We start from the raw sequence: 26,070 nt of genomic DNA, 5'->3' as shown, positions 1-26,070 counted from the left end.
AGGTACCCAAATAAAATCTCCCAGGCAACTGCATTTCTAAACATGTTCCCATGCCCCATCTAGTGGTAGATTTGAGAACAGCACTCAATAGTAAAAATCCAAGTCCGGCTAACCTAAGTTGCAACTCATTGAGTAGATGAAACAATAGCTTATCTGAAAGCAGCTCCAATGTGAAGTGCTCAGCAGTCTAATGGTTACTAGAAAGCTGAGAAATGATTTGCACATGAAACTCAACAATATATCTTACACGAAGCATAAATGATAGTGTTTGGCAATGGTAAGAGAACATTCTAAGACTCACCCCTGCAGAGCTTTCTCTCCAAACCAGTCTCCCTTCCCTAAAGTGCGAATAAATATTGAATCCTCAGCAGAAGAATCTTCTCGGGTGACATTGACCTGCGAGGAACAATGAACAGATTTTATATATTTGTGTTTAAGCCATAATGACATCTTCATTTAAAGATATATAAGTCTGGGATGGACTTCTAAGGAAGAGAAGCCATAATACAGATACCCCAAGAACAAAGACGTGTCTTGTCCTGCCCATACAGCTACCTTCAAATATATAGTTATGTGCTAAGCCCTTAAGATAAGTTCTCAGATGTTAATATAGCTATAGTTTTTTTCTCTGGCCATCTAGAACTTTCCTTGATTTCAATGGTTCCATCTGTAAAATCCATATCCAACCAACATCCCAAAGAGCAGGAAGTGCTTTCTAGAAATGTTTATACCCTATTCCCTTGCTTTGTAAGCTCAGTTACCTTCACTTCAATGTAGACTCCCCAAAAGAGCTCCTGGTTATTGAAAGTAGAAGCACAGCAATCGCACCACCAAAATAAAGTGCTTTAGCTTGATAGGATCGCGACTCACAACAAACAGAAAACAGATAGGACTAGTTTATTACTTGCATTAATATTACTATTAGTTATCTTTCTTATCCTCCCGTATTCATCTTGATACCTGTAATTCAAACCATGGCCTAGTTGCTACCAGGACAATACAGTAGATATAGATGTTACAAGTATTCATGAGCACAGCAAACCTGGTAGCTACACTACACTCCTTGATACCCATCTATTTTCCCATTCTCTCAATGTCGTTTTTCTTATAATTGAAACATTAAAGGGCAAACATGATTGGCACGGCATTTCCTGAGTACATTATTATTATTTTTATGTTGCTTTGTGAAACTTACCTTCCCTTTGCTGATGATGAAGAAAGTGTCCCCTCGAGCCCCTTGCCTGATTATGTAGTCTCCGCTGTCATAGTGAGTCTGCACAAAAAAAGGGAGAAAAAGTAAATCAGCTAAAGCTGGAATTATCTCATTATCATGGCTTGACTGACAGCCTGGTGTATCTGGCAGGAAACCCTAGGGATGCGCAACATTTGAACCGGTGCACTTTATCCAGACTTGGCATGTGCCACGGGATACACAAATTCATCAGCCGAATGAGCTTATGCAGGGTAAATACCATAAAACTCTCCACAACGCAAAGTCTACGAGCCCAGGGCAGAGGAACGTTCTGGCTGCAATTTATCGCACAAGCTCTTCGTTTAGAGACAAAGTATAGACATTTGTGTGCGGCTCCTTCAGGGTTGGAAAGGAAGTAAATAAAAGTTAAACTTGGAATCGAATTTTCTTTAACCCATTGGTTGTTCTCTAGACGTGACAAAAATCAAGGTTCTATAAGGCAACAAGAGGATCAGGGAACTCAAGCTTTGCAGTTAAAGAATGATATATACCCTATAGGTAAGCAGGGTTATAGACAGCTATAGAAATGCCCCTCTAAAGGTAATACATTTCTCTTGTCCTAAAGGTTCTGAATAGAGACAGAGGGCAGCATTTTTGTTTGGAGAGCTACCAATGGTGCTATATTTTCTATATAGGGATCCAAGGGTACGTTCCTTGGATGGGATTCGAACTTAAGGGCAGATGGGTGACGGGCTGCAGGATAATGGGGGTATTGTGAGCAGCTGGAGGTTGGTGCAGACCATCAGGGGTTAGTGTGGGCTACAGAGTGGGGGGGGAGAACAGGCCACAAGGGGTTTGAGCGTGGTGGGGGCAAATTTGAGGGTGGGGACTAGGATTGCATAAATTTTAAATCTGGCCCTGAGTACTTGAACATAGACTAGGCATGGGGAATTTGCTAAGAGCAGCTACAATTATACATCAGGTTTATCAGGTCTGGATGTGGATTCAAAATAGTCCCCAATATTTCAATTGCGCAGAGGCCAAAACAGCCCCCCCCCCACAGGCCCAATAAATAGTGACTGTCTATGGCATCTTACAGCAGCCCCTCTGGCATTTGCCAGAATCTACATATTACCGGTCCTGAGGCCAATAGTAGCTTTCCATTGGAGAACTTTTTTGTAGTTCTGAGGATATCAACATGGTGGACAATGAACCTCTGGACTGGTGAATTTGGGTTCAGTTAAATAGTTAAATAATAAAGTGCTATATTCTTGATATCTATGACCCCCACACTGAAGTCCTGTCAGCACCCAAACAGAAAGAGGAGCCTCTGGGTAAATCAGTAGTAGGACCAAGAGTAGCTTATTGTCTTCCATAGGCAGTTGAATTAGAGAAGATGACAATCGGTGTATGAGCTCCTATAGTAGCGACAGCACCAAAAGATCAGACAAAGGTACAGATGAAGCCATCGGGATTTCACATTTGTTTGCACTGTGTCACACTGTGCCATTTTTTTTAGTGCTAAATCCTGCCTCTAGATTTAGTACTAAAACATAATGTCTGAAAACTGTGCGACAAAATGTGAAATCCTGATGGGTTTATTTGTAACTCTAAAAACACACTGTAGTAGGGCAACTAATAACCTTATGGAACCTTAGTAGCTGAAATTTTCTGAAAAGTTCTGAAGGGATGACTGAGGATCAGAGAATAATTGGGTTAATTATTCTGATATACCCGGCTGGCTCAGTGAGTGAGGCTGAACCCCAATTATCACTTCATTCAGCTTACAGGCAATGGCACCAACAAAGACAGGCTATCTTGTGTTAACTATCCAGGCGTTGAGGTCTTAATTAAAAAAGTTTTAAAAAACTCTCACTCATCACTAATTGCCAATAAATTGCTAATTGGATTCCAACAAGTATAGTGGCTGTTTACGGCTGTACATTAAGGGCTAGTCCACACGGGGAGATAGCCCTGCGTTTGCGGTCGCGGCGACAAAGCGCCGCGCCAGTCGCCGCGACCGGCGCAGGCGACAGTTTTGTATGGGCGCCTATGTAAAACGCCTGTGCTAACCACACGAGGCGATGCGCTTTTCAACAGTCGCCTGAAAAAGCCTGGCGAGGCATTTTCAGGCGACTGTTGAAAAGCGCATCGCCTCGTGTGGTTAGCACAGGCGTTTTTACATAGGCGCCCATACAAAACTGTCGCCTGCGCCGGTCGCGGCGACTGGCGCGGCGCTTTGTCGCCGCGACCGCAAACGCAAGGCTATCTCCCCGTGTGGAATAGCCCTAAGACATGGGGCTTGAAAGAAAGATGCTGGCCAATTGCCATAAATATGCTGCTTTACCACTGCTTCTGAGCCCCCATAGCCGTTCCTACATACCATGCATAAGCCTATACAGCAGCCACCCAATGCTATTATTCTCTGTTTTTTCAAGGATCTGTTGGCTTTTCCATGTCAGAAATAAACTGCATTAACCTTTTCTCTGCTACAGCCTCCCCGCAGTCCTTTATAGCACATTAGTCGCTCCTATTTCAACAGGTCAAACCCTTAATAAAATCCATAGACCGTTGGCGCAGGGGCTTAATCTGCTAATTTCCTACTAATGGCCTCATTTTACGGTTATCGCTACTATCGAGCGAATGTTTTTTGCTGGTTGACACAATCGATCTGTTTACAGCGTTTTGAGGAGCCCGGCTGGGAAAGCACTTGATGTACAGTGATAAATAGAAAAGTGTATATATATATATATATATATATATATATATATATATATATATATATATATATATATATATATATATATATATATATATATATATATATATAGCTTTTCTCTACATGAGACTGCTATTTATACATGGACAAAACAATTGTATTTCATTAGAACTAAGCAAAAAGTATAAATGACCAGTGCTACAATACATAAAGAAAGAAGCACAGGCACCACAGAGCTTACAATCTAAGTGGATGTGATCAATAGACACAAATTGGAGTGTAGCCCTACAGAATGGCTGGGGAAAGTGGGTTAAAGGGGGCAAATATCCACTCACTCATACACATAGGGGAAAATTTACTTATGTTCGAATATCGAGAGTTAATTAACCCTCGATATTCGACTGTCGAAGTTAAATACGTCAACTTCGAATATCGAAGTCGAAGCTTTTTGAATAACGGATCTTTCCATAATTTGGATCTTCATACCTTAAGTCTACTAGAAAATCATGTAAACATTAAATAAACCCAATAGGCTGGTTTTGCTTCCAATAAGGATTAATTATATCTTAGTTGGGATCAAGTACACGCTACTGTTTTATTATTACAGAGATAAAGGAAATCGTTTTTAAAAATTTATGGGAGACAGCCTTTCCGTAATTCAGAACTTTCTGGATAATGGATTTCCGGATAATGGATCCCATACCTATATATATATATATATATATATATATATCGGAACCATCATGTGTTTAGATCAAGTGCATTGGGGAGAAACTGCCTTTGCTAAACTGCCCCTGTCTGACTTGGTTTAGGGAATTTACAGGCAGAACAATGTTAATGAAGTTCATTTGGTAAAATGATCCCTGTGCTCCAATGAAAGTTCTAAGCGCTGTATAAAAGTACTTTCCTCTCCCCTTCTGAGACCAAATCAGAGAGAATAATGTGGAAATCCCAAGCGAGGTCAATGTTGCGGCAGAATTTATGCTGATATCTCCCGGGCAATTTCTAAAATAAGCTGTGTAAGTACATGTGGAGTGGAATCCTAAAGAGCAGCCGCTCACCATGGGCTATGCCAGGAATCGCCCGAATCACAACACCCGCTAGGCATCAACTAGAAACCTTTATCCTTTTATGTGATTTATATGCATGGCACAGAGGGGCTTCATCATCTGTGTTCTGAAATACAAACTAAATTATCCATACAGGGCATTCTGTGCTCGCCAGAGAAGAATAATACGTCAGAGATAAGGGGTTTAGCATTTCACCTATGGATTCGCACGGTTTTGGGGGCGGCCCTCGGGTGCCTATTTGTTTCTTTTTGTGTTTATTCTTTTTAAACCCACCCTCCACCACGGTGATGGAGCTAGGGTTGCCACCCGGCCGGTAAAACACCTGCCAAGGCTGGGGCCATTATTAGTGATGGGCGAATTTGCGCCGTTTCACTTCGCTGGAAAATTTGCGAATTTCGCAGGAAATTCGCGAAACGGCACCAGCATCTCGTTTTTGACGCAGTCTCCCGAATTTTTTCGGGCGAATTTTCGTGAGCGTTTCGCGAATTTATTCGCTGGCGGTGGAATCGCGCAAATCTTTATTGAACATTTCACCTCTTGAGGGACCCTGGCGCTTTCTCATGCGCATGTCGATATATTAGATTCGCACACGGTTAAAGTATAAGATATAACATTTATCCACTCAAACCTTGGGCAGTAAAAAGGTTCAGATCTCGGTTGATCTCTCAGCCGGCACCGTTATTTCTCGCTCCCAATAAAATCAGGTCCAAATATATTTATGTTCTTGATGTTCTCATACCCGGCGGTCACACAAGTTGAATACAATCCAATCAAAACGGCAGCAGAGCCAAGTACAAATTGCACAACAGAGAATAAATAATTGTGATAATGTATTTAAATAAACAGACTTAATGCCCCCTTGCACATTTCATCGTCATAAATCAGTGTAAAAATATCCCTGTTTATTTTCACATCTTTCATCTGTTGGAGTCGGCTGGAAGTAATAAATTGTTCATGTTCAGTCTTTTTTCCACAATTTCAATTTTTAAGCTCAATTTGTGCAAATTTCCGGTGAATCGTGGCAAAACATGAAGACGAAAATGAGTCAGTGTTGAGTCTAAATCAGTTTCCTTGTTTGGCGTGGTATCGGAGAGCAAGTCGACATGGATCGAGGTGGGGAGATTGGGGGTTGGGGCGGAGTTGGGGTAGGGAGTGGGCGGGAGGATTATTTTGTGGGGGCCCTCTGAAGATTGTTTTGTGGGGGGCGGCTCACTTTAGTTACGTAGTGATGTATTGGTCAAGAAAACCTCCACCCACACCCAACCCGGACCCACAGCCGACTTCCCCCCTCCATTTATAGACCCATCGCCTCGCCAATGACATCACAAAAGGGGCAGGGCAGGCAGAAGTCTATAAAACAGGAAGCCGGAAGTTGGAAGCCGGCAATAGGGTTGCCACCTTTAGCCCGGTGGAAATTGTGGCAGGGGGCAGGCTGAGATGCATAGGGCTGGGCGCAGATACGAGCCGTGACATCAGGGGCGGGGCTATGACGCAACGCCATGTCAATCCTGCCTGGTTTTCCTAATTTGTAAAACAGGGCAAGCAGTTTTGACCCGGGCAGCCCTTTAAATTACCGGGCTGTCAGGGTCAAAACCAGACAGGTGGCAACCATAGTCTAAGGTCACGGGCAGGGAGAACAGGTGGAAGAGCTCCACCCAAACCTGCAAGAAGAGCAGCATGGTTGGCCCAAACCTGCCCAACCTGCGGGTAAACCCATGGGTCCAGCGGGTATCATGCACATTAGTAGTGATGCATCAACCTGAACCCAGTCCAGCACACAGCAATTACTTATATACCTGCACCCGTTCTATTCTCTCTGATGTCAGCAGAAGGGACGGGGCTGGTGAGAGAATATATGAACTAAAGGCAGCAGTCGCGGGGGTTGAGCATGGAACAGGTTTTCCACCTGGTCTAGTCGGTAAAATACCATCCAAGGCTGGGTCCAATACTATAAATTTACCAGTAATGTACCTGCCCCCCCAGGCAGAAATTTCAATTGATTTTTTTTTTTACTTTAGTACGATGAAGCTCATATTAAATTGTCATATTTGCGATAGTTCCCCTTGACAAGAAAGCTAGGGGTATACCAGGGAACACCCACCCAGGGTCAGATTGGGTTGGTGGGCCCTGGCCCTCATTGGCTCTGGTGACCCAGACCAAATCCCTGTCTGCCCTCTGTCATTACTCCCCACTACCTTCCCTGCCCAGACTGCAGCAAAAGTAAGTATAAGGTCCTTGGTGGGTGGAGGGGCTGGCAATTGGGTTGGAGGTAGGAGACAGGGGGCCCAAGCGGGGGTATGCAGGGCACCAGAAATAGCAGCCCCTGTTGGCCTCGCACATCTCAGTCCGACCCTGCAACCAGGCCCGGACTGGAAATCTGTGGGTTCTGGCAAATGCCGGAGGGGCTGCTATAAGATCCCATAGAAAGTCAGTATTTAGTGGGCTGGTGGGAGCTGTTTGGGCCTCTATGTGGGGATTTGGCTTCTGTGTACTTGAAATGCCAGGGCCTATTTTAATTCTCAGTCCAGACCTGCCTGCAACCACCTCCTTTCTATACATAGCACTGCACTGGAAAAACCATAAAAACATAGAAAGGCCGGTATTTATTCCTAGAAAAGGTGGCAACCCTAACTGCAACAGAGAACACAGCAATCATTACATTCAATTGTGTTAAAAAAAAACACTGCCGTTTGAGCTCTTTTTTGCACTTTGCCACCTTTCTGCAGACGAGCTTTAAATTGGGCATAACCAAGGCAAGTATTAATCCCATATGAGATTTTCCTCTTCTGAATTTCCCATAAACCCCTCTCAACATCTGGCACACATAGCAGCGGCCTTGAACCGCGCCCTCCTGGAGCAACAGTTGAGCTCTATAATGAGCGGCACTTTAGCACCAGATGTCACTCCCAGTCGGTAAGTGAGGTCAGTTTCCTCTGTAAAATATTTGTCTTTGCCCCGTCCTGAGTCTCCGGTTTGTGGCTCGTTAATCTTGTAAGAACATAAGCGGCACATTCACAGCAGAGGATCTAAAGGGATAGAAATGCCTCCCATTGTGGGACCGCCAGGTATTAGGTAGCTGAGCCCAGACCCAAAATATATATAGAAGAATCTCTGAAACCTTCAGCTGAAAGAGAATGTTATTTTAGCTGTGATCCATTATTTTCAAAGGCAATCATATCATATTTACAGTATATATCTATCTTTAATTTTATGATTAAAGCCAAATACAGCACACCTAGCACCATACGGCATGGAGTATTATTCATGAATGGCAAGGCCCTGGCCCATTGAGCTAGCACTCAATATTGGTGCTTAGCATAAGAAGAGTAATGATACCATGAGTACATTAGGGGCCTGAGTAAATCTTGCCACAAACTCGCTATAGCAATTAATCTTGGCATAGCACCATCTCTCAAAAATAAATACATTTAATAGTGACATCATACATACACAGCGTGTGGGGGCTGTGACATCATTTGATCATTGTGTGTGGAACTGTGACATCATTCATGTATTTCATGGCAATGATGCTCAGGTCTCCCCGCAACCTGGGAGTCGTAAGAGCTTGGGTCGACCAGTTACCCACCCATAGGGTTGTGGGCATTTTTCAGGTCCAATTTCATTGTGAGCCTCCGTTGTCATCACTACCTACGTCTGACACTTGCTGACCACTTTCTTCTATACCTGTACCTGCCTCACTCCTCTAGAGTCATGGGTGGGTCTGGTGCAGGTTTGGAAGGCACGTTGGAACAGCAGAATTTGCTTGGTTCCATTTGGGTGTAGGCGAGTATAACTTATTGACCCGGACATCACTACTATGTGGAATGCATGTGCCACATGTGTCTCTAGGGGGCTACATGGTTTGGGTCAAAATCTGAATACCAGCGAACGAGGTCCAGCTGCCAACACAGGGTCAGTGGTTGTTATGTCAATAGGTACTCAGTGCTGCCATGACAAAATCGAAAGTGTGGGAAAGCATTACAATCACCAAACTGTGCCAAACCTTCCTATTATTTCCCTTATCTCTCACCCCCACTGAGACCTCTTCCTTGAAGACTGAGCACCGGCATGCCCCATACAAGATGGCGGTGCCCGCATGCTTTGATGTCATCATGATCTAACTTCTCTATCCAGGCCTCTGGAGCCAATGCAATGTTGAACTGGTGCACAAAGTCATTGCTCGGTGGGTAGATGCTAAAGCCAAAATAAAAAGTCTCCACAAACACTCAGGTTAAATAACTACTTTTAGATCTTGTATGGAAAGTTCTTGGGTACATTCTAAATTATTGGTTTCACCACTACTTCCTTCATGACCAGTTTGTTGGTATTTATGACCAACTACTGGATATTGAAGAGACTGTTTAACCTCTCAGATACTTTACTATTGGTCTTTGGCCCATTCTTCAGTGTCAAGCTCCTCCTAAGTCTCAACATCTGCTCTAAAGTTGGTGTAAAGGGGAACTAGAGAACATCTGGTCCACTGGAGAACATGATGGGCCCTCAGGTGGACACTCTTGGTGAGAATTGAGCACATAGTAACTGGTTCAACCAGGATTTCTTCCAGTGCCTTGGTGGACCCGTTACACCCTTTTGAGCAACCAAGCCTACCAGCATTCTTACATATGATTCCTGTGCAAATGTCAATTGCTTAATTAGTCAGAAATGGAACCTACAGAACCCCCAGTGTCCATTCTTCTTTATTTTTTATTATAGCTTCTATTTTTGGTGTAGATATGGAATCTGGTTTGGTTCCAGAGAATATTCCAAAACAAATTAACTAAAATGAATGACAATAATATCACATTTGATCGGATCCTTTTAATCCAATGAATCAGCATTGAGCATTATGTTTTAACTAAAGAGCAGCTCATCTCTCCAGCATTTGCTACAGAGACCCAGCCATAATATAGATATCACTTCTCCCCTAATTGAGGATACCGGCGCCTGGGCTACAGCGTGAGAACGAGCTGCCGACTGCTTCCCAAGTACAAAGTTGGATCCTTAAAAGGAACATCATTTAATGATAACATTTATATTTAACTGGGGTGTCTTGGGATCCGTTTGAAGTTACCGACTCGGGAGTCCTCCGTCCCGCAATGATGGATGATCAAAAGGAAGGTACGTATGAATATTGCAAAGCTCAAATTATGGGGAATGTATTAGTGTGACTCCAGTGACTGGTACATCCACATAGAGAAGACTGTGGCCCCACTGAGGATTATTCACTTTACACAAAAGGCTATTGTTTCAAGCTGGAGGTACAGCACAACAAGTGAGTGAAGACTAGTGATGGGCGAATAAATTCGTCTGGTGCAAATTCGCTGTGAATTTCAGTGTTTTTCGCCACCGGCAAATAAATTCGATAATAAGCAGGCATCAAACCGCAGTGTGTGAAAAACTATTCTGACGCCCATTGACTTTAACGCTGCCATCAAAATTGACACGGGCGTCAATTATCGAGTTTTGCAAATTTTACGATATTTAGAATTTTTCGGCAAAGCAAAACGGAAGAAGTTCGCCCATCACTAGTGAAGACCTATTATTATCCACACTGTATATAAATTATACATTTATTCAAATGAGACCCTACCAGGGTTGGACTGGGTTGGTGGGACCTTGACCTAGACCTGCTCCCCACAATGGGAGGTGCACCCTTACCTCCACCAAAGCACCAATTACAGCCTCAAAAAGATTAAATAAGGAGGGCAGTTGTGGCTGGGACATGGGTCCAGAGGCAGAGGGGGGTTGTGGCTGGGGACCCAGGGGGGTGTGCGGGCCCCTGTGGTTGAAGCCCCATTGGGCCATGGGCCCCCAGGTCCGATGCTGGTTCCTGCACCAATGGAGCATACAAACTAGGGTCAATTTTATCAGGAGCCAATTAACCTGCAGATACTGTCCTGCCTCAAATTAAATCTAGGACCCCAGTGCTGTATGAAAGAAATGCAAGGTCAGACTGGGCCAGACCCTCACCCTTCTATGGCCCCTGCTGCACCCTGATCTTGCCTCCCCTCTAGCTGTGAAAGTGGCCGCAAATATAGGACAGGTACACACGGGGGCCCGGAGGGAGGTTGCGAATCAGTAGGGAGGCCTGTAGGGAGGTTGCGGCAGAGTTGGGGGGACTGGTGAGGGGGTGGGAGCCCCTGTGGTGGAAGTCCTGGTGGGCCTCTGACCCGCCAGTCCAACAATGCAGCAATGCTGACCACTCTATGGCATACCTCCAAACATTTTAGAAATAAAAAGAGGGACAAAAAAATAAGGCGTGCGTAGCGTGGTGAAATTGTTTTGACCACGTCCAAGTTTGTGGCCCCTTAATAACCATGTTCATATTATAAAATTTGGCAGGTTATGAAAGTTTGAATATATTTTTGTGTTTTTTTTTCAGTTATTACAGTTTTGCTAATAAAGGTGAATTGCCCTTTAAGCTGTGAGTCTAACTTTTCCCAAAGGACCTGTTATCTTATATTGTTACAATTACTTATTTTATCTCAAAATTGTTACAAAGTATCTTAGTTGCACCTGGTGGCTGTTCGGGGCTCTCTGCCAAAAGCCAATTAAGTTAGAAACTTTGTTTCTTTTTCTGGCTGTTCAGTGCAGAGAAAGTCGGGACATTTCAGTACAAACAGGACTGGGACTGTCCTGCTGAAAAGCAGAGAGTTGAGAGGTAGATTTGAAAAAAAAAAAACGATTTCAATGTTGATGAACTCTAGAATGATGTCAGTTAAAATGATAAGGGAAGAATATCATTTAATATTGTTCTTTATTCTCTTAAAGAGTAAATAAGTATATCCCACATTTCCTTCTGCTTTTATACATTTACATTAGTACACGGGAGCAACTGCTGCTTTTTCAATCTCGCAACCGCACCACCAGGGTATGACCAGTAGATGGCGATGTTCCCAGCCTATATCTGCAACTGAATATCTCACTCCCCATTCCCCAGGATTCACAATATTGGAATTTATGTGAGCACAAGGGTCAGACTGTAATATATAAACATGTGCTTTCGCCTTCAGGTGCACAAAGGATAAGAAAACATATGAAAAGCCCCTGAGTTCCCTGCGCTGCACAGAAATGGGCCGTATAAACTAAATAAAACCCCAGCGCTAATATAATAAATGTGTAAAGATGTCAGTGGCCAGTATTATAGCTCTGCTACTAACATAAAGCGACGCAGTTCTTAGAATGGAAAATAAAGCCTATAATCTATGCTGCACACATCTCCAAGCAATTGTCGCATTGTGAACCCAACACAAAGGCGGCAGTTAGAAGCCATTCAGGGCTGTGATAGGAATGTGCGAGGGATCTCTGAGCCACAGAAGAAATGGTTTCGTACACGGAAGGGACAGTGAAAACCGTTTAGGACTCGGACGTGCTGTAAGTTATTTTGCAGCGTTTGACACTGGTTTAAAGGAGAAGGAAAGCTACTGAGGCAGTTCATTGGCGATAGATTAGTCAGAATAGTGCAAGCTAGAACGCTATATTTATTTTTTAGAATGCTTTACCATACCAGAGTAAACAGAACTAGAAGCTCTCTGTTTGTTTAGGATAGCAGCTGACATATTAGCTTGGTGTAACATCACTTCCTGCCTGAGTCCCTCCCTGCTCACTCATAGCTCTGGGCTCAGATTACAGCAGGGAGGGAAGAGGAGCAAACTGAGCATGCTCAAGCCCTAGCCCTGGAGGTTTAAGCTGAAAACAGGAAGTCTGATACAGAAGCCCATGAGTACACAATAGAAGGAAAGAAATGTGCTGTTTCTTTTGACAGAGAACTCAGAGCAGCATCACTTTGAGGGTTTACTGGTGTATTTATATAGATCTTTCTGATAAAGCTTACTTAGATTTAGCCTTTCCTTCTCCTATAAGCAGCATAAAGTAATGTCACACTCAATGCTGAAAACAGGCATTCATTAAAAGGGGTCGTTCACCTTTGAGTAAACTTTTAGTACAACATAGAGAGGGATATTCTGAGATATTTTGCAATTGGTTTTCATTTTTTATTATTTGTGGTTGTTGAGTTGTTCAGCTTTTTATTCAGCAGCTCTCCAGTTTGCAATGTCAGCCATTTGGTTGCTAGGGTCTAAATTACCCTAGCAACCATGCATTGATTTGAATAAGAGACTGGAATATGAATAGGAGAGGGTCTCAGTTGAACGATGAGCAATACAAAGTAGCGATAACAATACATTTGTAGCCTTACAGGGCATTTGTTTTTTTAGATGGGGTCAGTGACCCCTGTTTGAAAGCTGGAAAGAACAATACGTAAATAGAATCACAGCACCATCCAAAGCGTATTTTTTCTTAAAAAGCCTTTATTGCATTCTCTGGCTTGGATCTCGAATGAACAACGTTTCAGGCCTATGTGGCCTATGTGGCCCTTTGTCAAGTTGTCCACTTGACAAAGGGCCACATAGGCCTGAAACGTTGTTCATTCGAGATCCAAGCCAGAGAATGCAATAAAGGCTTTTTAAGAAAAAATACGCTTTGGATGGTGCTGTGATTCTATTTACGTATTGTTTATTCGGTTGGAGTGGACAACCCTGCACGTGCACCATTTCGATAAAATTTTGGTTTGGGTGAGTGCTGACCAATTACTCCATTGAAAGCTGGAAAGAGTCAGAAGAAGAAGGCATATAATGAAAAAAATATAAAAAATAAATAATGAAGACCAATTGAAACGTTTCTTAGAAGTAGTCATACTGAAAGTTAACTTAAAGGTTAACCCACCAACGTGTGCCCTGACCCTTAACCCATTCAATGCAAAGGGTTAATAAAACCTTAAGGAGGGGGAAGAGGTATTTAACTCCTGCTCCTCTCCTCATCTCCTGCTGCTCAAGGACTATGTCACTATGGGAAAGATATACAGTGGGAAATAAAATCAACACGCTTCTTGGGCCAGCAATATACTGCCGGCGGCTGGTGAGAATTTGTCAAAGGCGGCACAGCAGAACTAAGTACCTTCCTGGCACAGACAGGAATAAGTGAAGGGCACCGAGCCAGATCACACAGAATTCTACTCACTTGTTTGACACACAACAGTGAAGAAACACAACACCGAAAGGGAACAATAAACAAGAGACGTTTCTAAGTTGAGATATTAATATTACAGACGGTATGTACTAAGCAAGGGCATGAACCAACCCCCATCTCACATGTTCCAGTAGCACCTTCTGTTACCAAGTCCGACTAATGTAGGGCACTTATTGATACACAGAGGTGCCAGTGAAATGGAGCAGCACCAAACAATTTGATATTAGCCTATGTTAGGATGCTGGAAAGGCCTTGGTTCTGATATTCAGGCATGCGGGGGTTAATAAGTGTTCACTAGAAAACAATCCATCCATAAAGTAAATGAATAGAAGCCGAGTGTTTAACACTTGAAGATAATTTATAATTATATAATAAACAAAAGCCATGAATATCCTGTAAATTATATCCTTATAAACGGTGAGTAGTGATGTCATCAGTTATAAACGGTGAGTAGTGATGTCATTTCTGTCACATGACTCACTAAAATTTGTGTATTATAATAAATAAAGTACCCCCAGTTGTAAAATATAAGGATATTAGAAGTTACCTCGGAGTTCCATGACCTGTATAAAAACACTCGGCCTTCGGCCTCGTACTTTTATATGGTCATGAAACTCCTCGGTAACTTATAATATCCTTATATTTTACAAGAGGGGGTACTTTATTCACTATATAATCACTGCTTCATCAATGTGATCTTTCCATCGGCTGTAACCCAAATCAGGCTCCTGTATGTTAGAAACATGGAATAATGAATCAACTCTGAGTATCACTCATGTATTATAAGGGATAATGTACCTCCTACTGTAAATAATAAGGATATTAGAAGTCACTGAGGGGTTCTGTGACCATATAAAGGCACAAGGCTGCAGGCTGAGTTATACAGGGAACTCTGAGTATCACTCATGTATTATAAGGGATAATGTACCCCCTACTGTAAATGATAAGGATATTAGAAGTCACTGAGGGGTTGTTCTGTGACCATATAAAGGCACAAGGCTGCAGGCTGAGTTATACAGGGAACTCTGAGTATCACTCATGTATTATAAGGGATAATGTACCCCCTACTGTAAATTATTAATTGGGCGCATAAGAGAAGGGTCAGTTTGCACCAGGTTTGGTAACACATATCATGTAGTATTTACTGGTCAAGTAATAATGGTGGTTGTGGTGATTAGCCTAGTGGGGCCCAAGATGATAGTGGAAGAGCCAGACTTTTTGACTCTTCATATAAGGGCCAAGACACACAGGCAGTTTCGGGGAGATAATTCGCACCGGTGACAAATCTCCTCATTTTTGGGGTGAATAATCTCCTAAACTGCCTTCCCCTGCCTTCCCGCTGGCTTGAATGAAAATCTCCGGCGATTCGATTTCTGAAGTTGCCTCACAAGGAAACTTTGGGCGACTTCGGAAACCTAAGCGATCCGAGTGCCATCCCACAGGCAGGGGAAGGCAGTTCGGGGAGATTAGTCGTCCCAAAGAAGAGGAGATTTGTGGCCGGGCGACTAATGTCCCCGAATCTGCCCGTGTGTCCCTGCTCTAAAGGTTAAATATAAATAAATCAAACCGTTCTTTCTGACTGATTCCAAATGGAACAAACGGACAAGGAAAGTAGAAACAATGAACTCTAAGCAAACAATCCAGTCCTGTGTCATGGCTGACAGTTGCGTTTCCTACAGAGCAGTGGATTTCTCTGCACTTCCACCTCCTGAATGACTAATGGGCTCCTGTCACCAGCACGAAACAAGTCGCTGACGTTTTATTCAAACTGCTTCAGGGATCAACGTTTTCATTGGTGACAACCCTCGGGCAAATGACAAAAAGCCACATCCACTCGGGTTTCCCAAGCTAAGGGAAAGATTAATTCTATTTGCTTACAGTAATTTCTGTCACTTCAGCCAGTTAGCAGAGAGAAGCAGGACTCAGTATTCAGGAGAGACGTGTTTCCTCCAGAGAAAGTCAATTGTTTCTCTCCATTTGCAATGAGCGTGCAGTGTAGCAAAAACAAGAACACTTAGAGCTTCTTCTGGGATGTCTGAACCTGCTGTTGAGCAGCCACTTTGTCCAGCGGGGGAGAAAACAAGCCGAGTAAAGTGCCAAGTGAAACACGCTGAGAATATTGGCAAAATAGACTCGGTGACAAGCCTGGCAATCTAATAATGTATAGGAGAAACACTGGAAATGCACAGAAACAGCAATAATTGCCTCTATTGTCTCTCTCTCTCTCTCTCTCTCTCTCTCTCTCTCTCTCTCTCTCTCTCTCTTTCTCTCTATCTATCTATCTAGCTATCTATCTATCATCTATCTATCCATCTTTTGATATGTCTTTCTTTCTTTTTCTTTCATCTTTCTTTTCAATTATCTATCATCTATCCATCTGTCTTTCTACCTATTCCTTTCTTTTTTCCTTCCTTCCTTCCTTCCTTCCTTCCTTCCTTCCTTCCTTCCTTCCTTCCTTCCTTCCTTCCTTCCTTCCTTCCTTCCTTCCTTCCTTCCTTCCTTCCTTCCTTCCCTCCTTCCTTCCTTCCTTCCTTCCTTCCTTCCTTCCTTCCTTCCTTCCTTCCTTCTTACTTTCTTTCATCTATTTATCATCTATCTATCTACTGTATCTATCTCTCTATCATCTATCTATCTATCTATCTATCTCTCTCTCTCTCTCTCTCTCTCTCTATCTATCATCTATCTATCTATCTATCTATCTATCTATCTATCTCTCTATCATCTATCTATCTATCATCTATCTATCCATCTTTTGATATGTCTTTCTTTCTTTTTCTTTCATCTTTCTTTTCAATTATCTATCATCTATCCATCTGTCTTTCTACCTATTCCTTTCTTTTTTCCTTCCTTCCTTCCTTCCTTCCTTCCTTCCTTCCTTCCTTCCTTCCTTCCTTCCTTCCTTCCTTCCTTCCTTCCTTCCTTCCTTCCTTCCTTCCCTCCTTCCTTCCTTCCTTATTACTTTCTTTTATCTATTTATCATCTATCTATGTATCTACTGTATCTATCTCTCTATCATCTATCTATCTATCTATCTATCTATCTATCTATCATCTATCTATCTATCTATCTATCTATCTATCTATCTATCATCTATCTATCTATCTATCTATCTATCTATCTATCATATATCTATTATCTATCTATTATCTATCTATCTATCTATCTATCTATCTATCTATCTATCTATCTATCTATCTATCATCTCTCTATCATATATCTATTATCTATCTATTATCTATCTATCTATCTATCTATCATCTATCTATCTATCTATCTATCTATCTATCTATCTATCATATATCTATTATTCATCTATCATCTATTCAACTGTCTATGTACCTATCAACCATCCATCCATCTGTCTCTCTATCATCTATTTACCTTTCTTTCTTTTTCTTTCCTCTACTAATCATCTATATATCTAACTATATATCATCTATCTATATCTTTCATCTATCTATCTATCTATCTATCTATCTATCTATCTATCTATCTATCTATCTATCTATTCCATCTATCATCTTATTATTGGTCTGTCTCTCTTCCATCTCTTACACATGTCTTTATATGACTACCTCTCCAGCTCCCGAGGAATTCTGAGGCTGAACAATAAAGGCAATTACTCAGCCCAGAAATGCATGGGTACAACACAATCTAAGTTTTCTTATATCTCCTGCAAACTTCTTCAACACAATTTGAGATGCCAGCTAAACTACTGAAAACAGGCCTGATCTCTAGAATCTATAAGAAGATAACCCTGACCATAGGGAAATTCCCCAGCACTACCCTTATGGGCCACTGCACTAAGACATAAGGCACAGGAGAACAATGATCACAACTCATGAATCTAGTTTCTTATGTGTCTTATGCCTTAGAGAACCCGCCCGGCTCCCTCTAAGGAAACCCCCAGCATGCACTTGGTATTATACAATACTGTTTCCCTTTGTAGCCAGGGATGCAAATCATCTGAAAATGTCTTAAAGAACATTTTAAAACTACTTTAATGTAAAGTCGTATCCACCCCAATTCTGTATAATTTAAATTTGAATGAAAATTCGGTTTGGCATTGATCCATTCCTCCAACATTAACCATGCTGATATGTATGCCTTCAGTACGAAAAGGGATTACAGAGAGAAGTGACTGAGGAGAGGGAATGTGAGAGCCGTGCAAACAAGGATGCAACATCAAAGGCAACACAATAAACACAGAAACGGAGAAAACTCGGAAAGTAGGGAAGAAATAATCCCCATGAACATTAAGCGGCTCTGTGTGATGAGCCAACCTCAAGCTATAAACGATACCCTTCTCCAATCCATTTCTTGGCTTCTCTTTTGCATGCTTGCATCGTAATACTCTGTCGTTTTATAAATTAACTTGTTTTCTTGGGTTTCCCCTTTCATGATAGAGATGCACCTGCTGGTAACTGGCACCTGCTCAAGAATGCCATCTGTTATGTGAAGAGCCCTCTCTTGCTTGTTGGCCTCCTTGCAGATTGCCCCTTGGCTCTGGAAGGAACTACACGTTTTTTCACGCCTCTACTAATGGCACATTCATGATGCTTGGTGATTTAGTCATGCTCCTGAAAGGAGCTTGGCTAGAAGAAGTCAGATGTCCCAACCTTAAAACTAAAACATAAGCTGCTTCTCACTTATACAAGTACACTGTAACGTATGGAGTCCCAAACCCAGAACTAACTCCAAGGTTCCGGTCTAAGCCCACTATTCTGCCTGTAGCAGCCGCTTTTGGCTTTGGGTGGAGCCCTCCGCTACTCAGATGCCGCCAGGGCTTAATGCGGGAGAACAAGGGAGAGAGTTCTGGGTGAGCAAGGGAACCATACGTGCAAACAGGAATGGAGAGTAGGAGCGTAGTCAGGGACAGGCTGGGTCGATACCAATCAGAAAGATGCAGTACAAAATTGAGATACAAAGCATAGTCGGGGTCACGGGTCAAGTCAAAAACAGCAGTACAAAATTAGGATCTAGGAGAATAGTCGAAATACAGGCAGTAGTCGGGACAGGCTGCAAACTGGACAAGAATCAGGGTCAAACATGGAACAACAACTAGATCTAGCACCCAGGAACTATCAAGATAGACCTACGTTGGGTAATGACAAAAAGTACAACAGCATTTTAAATATTTAATTTTTCGTGCCATGCGTGGTGACATCAGACGCACGCCGCATCAAAACCCAGAAGCAACGGACACGCTTTAAAGAAGACGCTCATCAGCCCACAAAGAGAGTGGTGGGCGTCCCAGCCGGAGGCAAACCGGGTGTCCCCAATGGCCCCCCACTGAACTGGGCATCCCCAATGGCCCCCCACTAGACCACCAAGGAGGAGTTTACTCACATACACGTTATAACATGTAACATTGTCAAAAGAAAATACCAATTTATCATAGGAAAATTGTTTCCTCCACAGAAGGTGAGGGTTAATAGATCCTACGCTCTGGTTGAGGGGAAACCAGTAAGTGCTCCTGGTCTGGGCAGACATATTGGGGCACCCACCCGCATGTGACATAGGATCAGTCGACCCTGATTTTGAAAAAACAATGGCACCTTCCAAACAGATTGACAGTGGAAAGGACATTTCAAAAGAAGAACCAAAAAGTCTTCAGATTTTGCTCCGTTTGCCCTTTTCTGACACTTTCCAAGCAGAGCAACATCAGCAGAGTGTCTTCTTCTTTTAAAATCCTCTTCCGACTGGCAGGTCATCAGAAGAACCGACCAGCAGATGGAGCTGTTGTTTCGATTTCATTATTTGAGCACTGTGAAAATTGTTAATATCTCGAAAATCAGAAAAAAAAATGAATTATTCATATTTCTTTTTTGAGGGTTTGTATTTCCTTGAATAACAACTAAAAGGCAAGAGACTGAACATCCTTGAATGGGGTCCTGTTTTTTTTTAGTATCAGAAACCCAACTCCCATGATGCCATTTCCAGTCTTCTAACTTAAAAAAAAAAAGGGGGTGTAGGAAATATTCTGAAACCGCCGAACACAGCCGAAGCTTTATACATTCCACAGTCAACACTGGTGGTTTATTTTCTATTAGCAGTTATTTCCTCTTGCTAGAAAAACAGAACCTCTCACAGGAATTTATTCATTTTTTTTAACATGAAAATGATTTACATTATCTGAATAAATATTACACTGTATAATTCCCAAGAGCTGAAAATGAAAAGAAAATAAAGTGGGCGTACGACTGTGTAACCTATCCTCGTGAAGCCGTAGACTGAACATTTATTGTATTATGTTGAACAGAATTCAACCTTTTCGTAAAGCTGGGAAATTTCCATCAGTCTAATAGTAAGTGACATGTAGATGTTTAAAATAAAATTGTGAATTGTCTTATATTTGTAATATTTATCTATTTAATAAAATTAGAATAAAAAAAAATTAGAATTTCAAGCTATTTTTGTGTACTTCGACTAGGGAATGATCCAAATTCGATTTGAGTTTGAAAAAAATTTGAAAATCGAAATTGATCATGTACTGTCTCTTTAAAAATTCCACTTTAACCATTCGCCATCTTAAACCTCCCAAACTGCTGCTTTAGCTTATGGGGGACCTCCTAGAACCTATTTGGAGTCAATTGGTGGACTTTGAAAAACCAAAGGTTTTTTTAAAAAAAAAACATTCAATCGAATTCAATCGAATAGATGCTACTTCGATTCGCATGTTTTGAACGAAAACAGCCCAGTCATCCGAAAAAATGTTTTTTTTAGATTTTTTAATACATTTTGGTTGGTCCTTTTTTATTCGAGTTTTGAAGTTATCAGAGTTTAAAAAAACTTTGAAATTCGACTCTTGATAAATATACCCCCTAATGTATAGCAGTCTTTATGTCAGTAATTTCCTAAAACAAAATTTTGAGCATGGAAAGCCTATCCACCAACCTGTGGAGGCCCGCTTAGAGGAATTGTTGGTATCTAATTTTGAATTATTCCCCTAAATCATTTTTTTGTTAATTGTGTTAAAAGAAAATTATAAAAAATAAAAATCTTGCCACCTAAAACCTGCCAAAATGTGGGTTTTAGAAATCACAGAATATAATTGCAATTGACATAAAAAAATTATTGTGATTTTTTTTTTACCGCAGCTTACGTAAATTGAAAATAAATAAATGTGCCTCTTAGGGGCAGACTTCCACACTATCCATATTTGAATTCGCATTTTTAAAGTCGTTCAAGTTTTTAGTGGCCTAAAATGTAAATTACATTTTTTTTCAAAACTTTAATTGTCAGGATTTAATTAAGTGCAAAAGAACCGTCAAAACTCAAATTTAAAAGCTGGCACATTCATTTAGAAGCCAATGATATTGGTATTTTCACAAGCTATATTTCAATTTGAGTTTGAAATAAGTTTGAAATTGGCCAACTTGTTGAAAACGAAGGGCAGAATTTGATTTCACTGTGCTCAAGTTGTTTTTATTTTCATGTTTTTTAAGTGATCAAGTTTTCATATTTCTAATTTTTCTTAAATAAGCATACATTTGAGATTTTCAATTTTTTTCTCAAATTTGAAAATTTAAATATTTTGACCAAGGGCTACAGCCTGAAACATCAGGCTATAGTCATCAATTTGGAACCTAATTTTTGAATAAAAAACACATCATAACACATACATGTCAATATCTATCCTGTGAGAACAGCAATCCAATTTTATCTTGGAATATTTGTCTAAGCAGTCATTTTTTAAAGGGATACTGTCATGGGAAAAAAATACTTTTTTTTAAAATGCATAAATTAATAGTGGTGCTCCAGCAGAATTCTGCACTGAAATCTGTTTCTCAAAAGAGCAAACAGATTTTTTTATATTTAATTTTGAAATCTGTTATAGGCTTGACATATTGTCAGTTCCCCAGCTGCCCCCAGTCATGTGACTTGTGCTCTGATACATTGCAGTCACTCTTTACTGCTGTATTGCAAGTTGGAGTGATATTAAACCCCCCCCCCCCAGCAGGCTAACAACAGAACAATGTGAAAGTAACCAGATAGCAGCTCCCTAACACAAGATAACAGCTGCCTGGTAGAACTAAGAGTAGCACTCAATAATAAAATCCAGGTCCCATTGCGACACATTCAGTTACATTGAATAGGAGAAACAACAGCCTGCCAGAAAGCAGTTCCATCCTAAAGTGCTGGCTCTTTCTGAAAGCACATGACCAGGCAAAATGACCTGAGATGCACCTACACACCAATATTACAACTAAATACACTTGCTGGTTCAGGAATGACATTTTATATTGTAGAGTGAATTATTTGCAGTGTAAACAGTGAAATTTAGAAATAAAAACTACATCATAAAAATCATGACAGAATCCCTTTCAGGTTTTCAGCCTCATATGATCTACAGCAAAGATGAAAAACAGGGATAACAATTCAACACTTAAATTCCATGAGGATTCTCGAAGAAACCATGTTTTTTTTTTCCTTTAAATTCTTACCTCTTCAAGCACATCGGCCAACTTGCTAAGAATTTCTTCAGAAAGGCCCTGGAATGTGGGAACACTGTAAAACAAAACAAACACTCTGTCATATAACTTTTTTTTTTCTAAAAAGAACCAAGTTAGAACCAGAACCAGAAGATTGGTCTAACAATTTACAATTTAAATTTTTTGGTGCTAAATCAACCAGAATCCAATGTTATAGGGAAGATATATTGATGATATATAACGAGGTCTATCGCATGATATATTGATAATGTATTGACCTCTAGCACAGTTCAGTTTTAAAGAGAACCAAGTAAGAACCAGAACCAGATATATTGATGATATATCGGTCTCTCTCACATGCTATATTGATAATGTATTGCCCTCTAGCACTTTCTCACTAGAGTAATAGAACAAACCAAAGGAAAAACATGCAATAAATCAAAATACAAATACACAGTATCAAAGGTCCATGTCAGGAGACAAGTCCCCGCTCTGTAGAGCTCAGACAATACCCTAGCAAACGCTTATAGGAAACATGACCGGAAACATTTATATCCAATAAACCAGCGGTGCAGTTTCTAAAGACGTGATTCATCCTGCTAGATACTAGTTTATAGAATCTGTATGAAACAAGGGTCAGATGTCTGAGTTACATAAGTTGACCATAATGATATCCGTATTGTCCTAGGTGGCCAGGTGACATCTGCCAGTGAGAAGCTTCCCAGGAGACCTTCTCTATTACTAGGAATTCTGAGACTTACAACTCACAAGGGTCCAATGAGTGAAACAAGACTTATCCTCCAATGAATTTGCTCCAGAACCATCATGGTGGGTTTTTCACAATGCAGATAATAGAGGCTTAATAATCGTGAGCCTTAAAAATAGGACACATTAATCACATCTTATTATTATTATTTTCCTCCTTTTCTGGTGTGTAAGGACACCCAAGTGCAAGTTCTTTTTACTGAGGTTAATAAGAGATTAATGATATAACAATTCCATTAAGGATGGGAAATTGGATTTTAGCAGGAAACAGAGCCCGGGTCTTGTCTAATCTATAATTGGCAGGTTTTGCTGTATCAATAGCCGGAGGAACGTGCTGCGTTTTAACACACTGCTCCCTATTAAGCTCTAGAATAGCAGCGCTGTGATGTGTAGTGTTACACAATCTTGATCATTATTACTATTACTGTAATTGCTGTTATGGCTTGACGGGCAAGTCTCAGGCCTCTGTAATATCAACGCTAACGCTCGGTGTTCAGACGGCTCTAATATAGTGATGTCATTAAAAAAAACAACAGCAGGAGAAACAGGTGTTTATGGGAAAAACTAGATTAATTAGTCATATTTTCTGCCTTTGCTTTATGATGTAGTCAATACGTTTGAGTTCTCGTTTCAGAATTGACTAGTGATGGACGAATACATTGCGGCGAGTTTACGCATTTCACCGCAGGCTAATAAATTCACGAAACTGCAGCAAAAATTCCCCGGTGAAAAATCTGCCACTTGAATATTTACGCATAAACATTGTCGCAACGTAACAATTATTCAGACGCCCATTGACTTTAACGCATTTGGCCAAAAGATGCACGAGTACAACAATTGTTGCGGGCGTCGAAATTGACGCGTGGCAAAATTATTTTTTACCCCATTGACTTGCGTTTCGTGAATTTTTCACCATTTCGCAAATTTCCATATTTCGGTAAAACAAAACGGGACGAATTCGCCCATTCACTAGTATTGACAATTATTTGCCTTTCCATCAAATTTGACGGAAGTTTTTTTTTCATATATTTTTATAAAAATATGTATTTGGATTTACATACAGGGCACTAAGGGGGCTAGTTATTAAAATGTTAAAATCTCAAGAAAATTCACTATAAAATTCAAAATTTTTAGAGAAAATAAAACATGACTTTTTTGATATTTATTATATGCTGCAAAAAGCCCAAATCCTGTATAAGTCTGTACAAGTCAATGGGAGAGGCACCAATCTTAATTTGAAGTTTTAGTGGTCTGCGTTTGGGTTTAGCCTGAAAAGCAAATGTTTTCTGGGTTTTGGGCAAAAACTCGAAAAATTTGAGAAATTCAGGAAAATATCCAGAAAAACTGAAGGAATTCAGGAAGAAGCACGAAAAAATTTAAGCGATTCGGGTTTATACCGAATTTTAACAAGTTTTACTGCGATCCGATTAAATTGCGTTTTTTTATTCATAAATAAGCTAAAATCGGCCATGGGAGTTTGGTTGTGTTTTTTTTTTTTTTATAAAATATGAGATAAATTTGGATTTTAGTAAATATTAGGGCATAGGTGTATTCCAAACCTTATTTATTGGAACCTGTTCAATACAGGTATGGGATCCATTACGAGAAGGTTATCTCCATTTGAAGGATGATGATTTGGGAGATTCTGGGAGATTACTCGCCCCGAAGAAGAGGTGATTTATCGCCGGGCGTCTAAATTTCCCCCAATCTGAGCGTATGTCTCTGCCCTTACCTGTGATCACCACAATGAGTCATGTTCAAGCTCCCATTGGCTGTTAGATGCGGGGAATTTTAGTTTGAACATGGAATTTGTAATGAAAGGGGTGGTTCACCCTTAAGTTATCTTTAAGTATGTTATAGAATGTCTAATTCTAAGAAACCCTTCAGTCGTTCTTCATTTTTTTCTTATTTATAATTTTTGATTTGCTTTCCTTCTTCTTTAGACGCCAGGTTTCAAATAGGAATCACTGAACCCATTGAAAAAACGCCTTGTAAGGCTACACGTTTATTGTCATTGTTACTTTTTCTTACTCCTCTTTCTATTCAGGCCTCTCCTGTTCATAGTCCAGTCTCTTATTCAAATCAATGCATGGTTGCTAGGGGGATGTGGACCCTAGCAACCAGGTTGCTGAATAAAAAGCTAAATAACTGAAAAAACACAAATAATAAAAACTGAAAACCAATTGCAAGTTGTCTCAGAATATCACTCTCTACATTATACTAAAAGTTCATTTAAAGGTAAACAACTCCTTTAAGTATTATCTCTGGTGGGTGAGTGTCCCTTTTCAAAGGCTCCAGGTCACATTTCCTTTAATCCTAAAAATCTATTTAAGTCTCATTCTCCCAATTAATACTATGATGATCAGTGTCGCAACGTAACAATTATTCAGACGCCCATTGACTTTAACGCATTTGGCCAAAAGATGCACGAGTACAACAATTGTTGCGGGCGTCGAAATTGACGCGTGGAAAAATTATTTTTTACCCCATTGACTTGCGTTTCGTTAATTTTTCACCATTTCGCAAATTTCCATATTTCGGTAAAACAAAACGGGACGAATTCGCCCATTCACTAGTATTGACAATTATTTGCCTTTCCATCAAATTTGACGGAAGTTTTTTTTTCATATATTTTTATAAAAATATGTATTTGGATTTACATACAGGGCACTAAGGGGGCTAGTTATTAAAATGTTAAAATCTCAAGAAAATTCACTATAAAATTCAAAATTTTTAGAGAAAATAAAACATGACTTTTTTGATATTTATTATATCCTGCAAAAAGCCCAAATCCTGTATAAGTCTGTACAAGTCAATGGGAGAGGCACCAATCTTAATTTGAAGTTTTAGTGGTCTGCGCTT

The 26,070-nt window shown here is 40.7% G+C and overlaps 1 protein-coding gene across 2 annotated transcripts in view; it reads right to left on the bottom strand.

Moving 5' to 3' along the window:
- Positions 1–26,070, bottom strand: part of LOC108696071 (cGMP-dependent protein kinase 1) — a 430,860-nt gene that overhangs the window by 68,902 nt on the left and 335,888 nt on the right. For both annotated transcript variants that reach the window (XM_018225072.2, XM_018225071.2), the window contains exons 5-7: positions 22,456–22,519; positions 1,196–1,273; positions 302–396 (exon numbers count right to left, since the gene is read on the bottom strand). In XM_018225072.2, the coding sequence (XP_018080561.1) occupies positions 302–396; positions 1,196–1,273; positions 22,456–22,519 (237 nt within the window). The remainder of the gene's footprint in view (positions 1–301; positions 397–1,195; positions 1,274–22,455; positions 22,520–26,070) is intronic.

Source organism: Xenopus laevis, chromosome 7L (genome assembly GCF_017654675.1).
Source record: "Xenopus laevis strain J_2021 chromosome 7L, Xenopus_laevis_v10.1, whole genome shotgun sequence".
NCBI classification, from domain to species: domain Eukaryota; kingdom Metazoa; phylum Chordata; class Amphibia; order Anura; family Pipidae; genus Xenopus; species Xenopus laevis.
Note: the sequence above shows the minus strand (reverse complement) of the source record. Positions and strands in the feature narration are given on the sequence as shown.